The 6,000-nt window shown below is 45.9% G+C and overlaps 1 protein-coding gene across 7 annotated transcripts in view; it reads left to right on the top strand.

The window, feature by feature from the left end:
* Shal (potassium voltage-gated channel protein Shal) overlaps positions 1 to 6,000 on the top strand; it is a 78,725-nt gene continuing 72,725 nt past the window's right edge. For all 7 annotated transcript variants that reach the window (XM_076388604.1, XM_076388609.1, XM_076388603.1 and 4 more), the window contains exon 1: positions 1 to 1,136. In XM_076388604.1, the coding sequence (XP_076244719.1) occupies positions 22 to 1,136 (1,115 nt within the window). In that variant the 5' untranslated portion in view covers positions 1 to 21. The remainder of the gene's footprint in view (positions 1,137 to 6,000) is intronic.

The following is a 6,000-nucleotide window of genomic DNA, read 5'->3' as shown; positions in this document are numbered from 1 at the left end:
AAAGTCGTACCACCGTGGACCATGGCCTCGGTGGCTGCGTGGCTGCCTTTCGCCCGAGCGGCGGCGATCGGCTGGGTGCCGATCGCGACCCATCCACTGCCACCGCCGCCGATCCCGAAGGATCGTCGCAAGGCAGACGACGAGAAGCTGCTGATCAACGTGAGCGGTCGCCGGTTCGAGACCTGGCGGAACACCCTCGAGAAGTATCCCGACACTCTTCTCGGCTCGAACGAGCGCGAGTTCTTCTACGACGAGGAGAGCAAAGAGTACTTCTTCGACCGTGATCCAGACATCTTCCGTCACATCCTGAACTACTACAGGACCGGGAAGCTCCACTACCCGAAGCACGAATGCCTGACGAGCTACGACGAGGAGCTCGCGTTCTTCGGCATCCTGCCGGACGTGATCGGCGACTGCTGCTACGAGGACTACCGCGACCGAAAGCGGGAGAACGCGGAGAGGCTGATGGACGACAAGCTGAGCGAGAACGGGGATCAGACGCTGCAGCAGCTGCCCGACATCAGGCAAAAGATGTGGCGAGCCTTCCAGAATCCTCACATATCCACGGCCGCTCTGGTGTTCTACTACGTGACCGGGTTCTTCATCGCCGTGAGCGTGCTGGCGAACGTGGTCGAGACCGTGCCGTGCGGTAATCGTCCGGGACGCGCCGGTACGCTTTCTTGCGGCGAGCGTTACAAAATCGTCTTCTTCTGCCTGGACACCGCCTGCGTCATGATATTCACCGCCGAGTACCTCTTGAGACTGTTCGCGGCCCCGTCCCGTTGCAAGTTCGCGCGCTCCGTCATGTCCATCATCGACGTGGTCGCCATCCTGCCGTACTACATCGGCCTCGGTATCACCGACAACGACGACGTGTCCGGCGCGTTCGTCACGTTGCGTGTCTTCCGTGTGTTCCGAATCTTCAAGTTCTCCAGGCACTCGCAGGGTCTGCGGATCCTTGGGTACACGTTGAAGTCGTGCGCGTCCGAGCTCGGCTTCCTCGTATTCTCCCTGGCCATGGCCATCATCATATTCGCCACCGTCATGTTCTACGCGGAGAAGAACGTCGACGGGACGAACTTCACCTCGATCCCTGCCGCCTTCTGGTATACCATCGTTACTATGACCACTTTGGGGTGAGTCCTACTTTTCTTCTTTAACATTGTATTCTTGCGTGTGCTGCTGGAGCAATTGGTACATTGGTGATTTTCTTTGCACTTGGATTCTTCCTTAACTTAGAGTCTGTTTTCTGGTTTTTAACTTTGAGATTTCGAAGCATCGATTTGCTGTTTGTTCCACTGCCTTCGAGAGATCCTGTGTATTTTAAGCTTACTACAATTGCTATTATAGTTTTGTACATTGAAATTTTGATCTTGCAAGACACTTGTAAGACTCTGGTCTTTGTCGTCCGCGAATATTGAACATCCAAATAGTTTAGCTGCTACTTCTCGAGTTCTTGGTGTCTCTTAATTACTTAGCTGTCCTAAGGGATAACTTGACATGGAAGGGGTAAACGTCTGAAGGTCTAAAGGGAACAAAAATCAGTAGAACAAGATACAGTCGTAGGAAATACGCTAGGGAGTAGAACTTAAAAACGCTTCCGTGAAAGTAATTGGCTCCGTGTAAACCGCCTGAAGCCGGAACAAGCGTCGGTCTCCAGTGATATTTTTAACAGAGGTTGTTGTCGACCTTTTTACCTCGAAGGGCCTCGTTGCTTTCTCTAAATATCCGCGACAGAAGCGGCGACCCCGAAAGCTCGCCGACAATTTCTCGCATTTCCCTTTTCTCTTGCGCTATTCCCATCATAAGCTCGCTCCCTCTCTGCCTCGCGACTCGCGATGAATTAAAGCGACTGGTCCTCGCTTGAACAGCCGCCACCAAGGCAAAACGTTTGTGTTTGCCTTTAATTTCTAAAAAACCTTTGGCTACTTTGCGGACGAAATTTGTTTCCCTTTGTGCTCTTTCCTCTTTTCTTCTGCTGCAACGAGCAAAGTCTAAGGAAGTTGCTCGTTTTGTTTGATTTCGTTTTCACCGCAGACTTTGAGGAGTTTGTATTATCTTGGAAGTTTCGAGGATTGAAGGGGTCGAAAAACTGTGGGGAATTCATGATATTGTTTACTGGATGAAGTGGACACTCGAGAAGAATTTGCGGAATTATTTCGAACGAGAGAGATTCCCTTGAAATTCTTTGCAGAATTGTTTTTCTATGTTTTACAGTATAAGTTGCGAAAAAGCTTTCGCTCTGGTTCTTTCTATTAATTCCCTGAAAAAGTTAACAGAAAAAGTAGTGCAGACTATTGAACTAGGTCTTCGATGCTCCGAGAGAGTCCAAACAGATAAAGTTAATTTTAGACCAGTCGACTCTAAATTTAGCATTTCGCGTGGAAGAAGCACACAAACGCTTGAAAGATTCAAGCTTTTTCTTTGACCGTAGACTCCATTATTCTGGCCGAAGCAACGAGAAACTCTCTCGCTTCTTTAATCATGCAGGTTGCGCGAAGGGTCTCTCAGCGAGGCGGATAAAAAAATGATAAGAACGATTCGAACCTTTCTCTTCTTTTGTGTCACGAAATTCAACCAAAAATATTGGTGCATCATTAAAATCGGAAAGTAAATTCAGTCTACCCATCCAAATCTTGCTTCCCTTTATCTTCTCCTGGACCATTGGAAAGGAAGTAGAAAAAATTCATTGACGCCTTATCGCCCGAAGGGAGTAAGCTTGATCCCTCTATTTCTGCCTCGGGAAATCTATGTCAATGGTATTTTCGTTTCGTTTTCACACGGACAGCTGACAATCACGGTCGATGTTGGTCGCGCAGCCGGTGGTCGCGTCTGCTGGTGGTTCGAGCAGCGGCCAATTCCGTGGCTCGGATTCGTAGATCTTCCGAAGCCTCGAGCCGCCAGTCGACTCTGATCCTCCCCTAATCCGAACAGAAATTTAGGATGCCGCGTAAAACGAGTCGATGAATTTGAGTACTCTTTCGCAACTGCGTCTCGCCTGCTTCCGTCACTATTTCGTTCCAACCGAACACTTGCGACACTTCCTTCTCTCCTCTTGGTTAATCGAGTCCCTCTGGAGCAGGTTGGATAGAGATGAATGGCTAGCAAGTTGCTGCAACTCTTGCAGGTTCTCGAGTAATTCGATCAGTAGGTACAGTATTTCAGTAATCATACGAAGAAACTTTGACTTTTCATTTTGCGTGGTACCGAAAGTGATTCGAAGTGATTACTCGCCTCGCGTTGTCTCAATGGAATTAAGAGAGTCTATCTAGTTCAATATTCCACTCGAGTATCCTCAAAGACTTCGATATTACATTCGATTGGAGAATCGGTGAACGTGAAGGAATTCAATTGTTGAAAGCGACAATGTTTCGTCGATTAACTCTACCAACTGGAGCGTTGCTGAACGGGGATCGGAAAATGTATAAGGTTCATTAAAGGATAACGACGGTCTATTATTACGTGGATCACGAGCCAACTGTACAGACAAATGTGTTTCGTCGATGGAATTATAATAGGCGGTGTTTCCCCGCTTTCGTCGTTAATTATTGCGATTTACGTGGTCGCTTGTTCCCCCCTCTCTCTCTCTCTCTCTCTCTCTCTCTCTCTCTCTCTCTCTACTTCTCTGTTCCTCTATCGCTGAATTTTAGCGTACACGCCGTTGCAGGCGACCTTTGATAATTTTAATCGCGCCCCGTTAAATTGTTTCACCCGTCCAAATATAACGCCTCCGTCGACACAAATTTATCAGAACTCAGGTGCGAATTCACTGGCCGCATTGTTGTGCGCTTCTCGACATCCGTTGCGCTATATTTCAGAGAATTATACTCGACTTCTGGATCGTCGAACTCTTCATGGTTATTTATAGTTATTTCGAGTGTGGTTGAACGATATAACGCGGGGAAATATAGCGAACGTGCTGGAACGAAAGACAGTTTTATTAGTATTTTGGTCCTAAGATAAAACGTGCCCATAAAACCATTGGCACGTTGTACTCTTCTTCGACTAGCAACTATAAGTTCAAATCTACGTTTATGGGAACGCTTTTTCTCGTTATGGATGTTCATACAACATTTGATACACTCTATAGATATTCGTCCTCGAAATAGTCGCAAAAATTCCACGAAATTCCCCCACATCGTTTGTTATACTTCGTTTATCCTTTCCTCGTATTTTTCGATAAAACTGAAAAGTAGAGAAACGAGCCAGAGAGTATACTGTTAAAAATACGTATCGATACTCTGGCGAAAATATACAATACTCCTAACATCTTTAAATTACTGTGTTCGATGGTGTTCCCTATAAAAAACTTTGCGACTGAAGTATTAGAGCAGAGATAGTAATTTCAACCTAGTTTATAGTTTAACATGCTCTGGGGATTCAGAAGTTTAACAAAACCTTGTCTGAGAAAAGACGAAGATGATATCTACCTAAAAAGGTGTCGAGAAAGAAGTGACCGAGTTTCAAAAAAATTGGCGCCAAATTCATGGCGCTTGATCAATGAATTAAGGTGGAAAATTTTTCGAAAATCGTCTCCCTTTTTGGTAGACGACAGTTCATCGTCTCTGTCACGACAGGAGAGAACTTAACATTAAGAACTCGATGTATATTCATCGCGAACGAACAGGCAGACGTGTTTGCTCGCAAGGTAATAACGTCCTGGGCTTTTTTCCTGTGTCAGCACCGGCTAGCTTCCAGTTCGCGTGTCCAGGCTAGTCCAGGACTGTTCCTTCAAACTTTAACGAGAAGGATCAACAGGTGCCTCGAGGATTTCTCTAGCAACCTTCTAACGCGTTACTTTCCGAATTTATTTCGAATGTTGGACAAACATTGGTCACTGCTGGAACGTCGTGTAACTCGTCTAGATATTAATGAGAACGAATTGCTGGTTAGTGACAGAGATTGGATAATGCTTCCCATAAATTTTCATTCGGCACGTTAATTTATGCACCTTGCTGCATCAAAATGGATCTCCCGCTGCGCCAGGCTCAACTAGCTTTCGGTTTCTGAGTTATGATTCTAGTTTGACGACCTGGAAAAATTTCATCCTGTGCCCTGGGTTATTTTTTAGGTTTTTCAACTTAAAGATAGAAAGAAGCGATTTTTTTCTTTCAATATTTCCGCTGCTTCGCTTTCAACAGCGTAATAAATAAAAATTGGCCGTCGGTTTTTCCTCGGTTTCTCCCACGATGATCAGGCAACAGACCGCATTCTCGCTTCTATTTTTTCTCTCTCCTTTTCGGCGAAGTCGATAAAAAGGAGCGGTCGGATTCAGAGGAAAATAAAAAGAAACGAGGCGTGGAAGTTCGAGTTTCGTTACGTCAATTTTCTTTTCGCCCTGCCCTTATTTCTCTGTTCGAGCCAATGAGCTCCTCAATTCTGTCAGAATTCCTTCTTTTTTCGGGATGGCCGGATTTTGCTTGATGAACGAGGGAAAGGGTGGGAGAAAGTTTCTGTAACTAAAACTGACTGCACGATGGCTTCTAAAATTTTGTAAATCTACACCAGTTTGAATCGAAAGCGTCTTCTCCATTAAGACATTTTCCTGTTGGTCTCGCAAAGGAAAAGGGAAAAGATAGGAGCGTCGAGTTTCAATTTTGTTTGAGGAAGATACACGTATTTGCGCTCGTCTCGAGTTGCCAGCGACTTCAGATCCTCGCGAGTGAATTCAATCAGAAGTTGGTTTATCAGCCAATCTTCCGTCGACAGTTTCCCATCGTGAAAGCTCGATTTCACCACGGGAAGCTCTCTAAATCGTTCGCTTTTTACGGAGGCGTGTATGCATGGAAATCGCAAATGACACGAGTCGTCGATTCCCTCCGCTGCAAAGTAATTTCTCCATAAATAAAAAAGGGAGGAAAAAGTGTGCCCGTTCGATCGCTTCCCGGTTACGCGCCATTGATGAAGCCGACAGCGGAAACGATGTCGCGACGTTGAAATAGTTTCGAAAATGGTGCTCACACTTTTGTTCCACTTGGAACTTTGTTTCTCTCTTTAATT

The sequence above is a fragment of the Calliopsis andreniformis genome, chromosome 12, assembly GCF_051401765.1.
Source record: "Calliopsis andreniformis isolate RMS-2024a chromosome 12, iyCalAndr_principal, whole genome shotgun sequence".
Classification (NCBI taxonomy): Eukaryota; Metazoa; Arthropoda; class Insecta; order Hymenoptera; family Andrenidae; genus Calliopsis; species Calliopsis andreniformis.
This window is presented reverse-complemented; position numbering and strand designations above follow the sequence as displayed.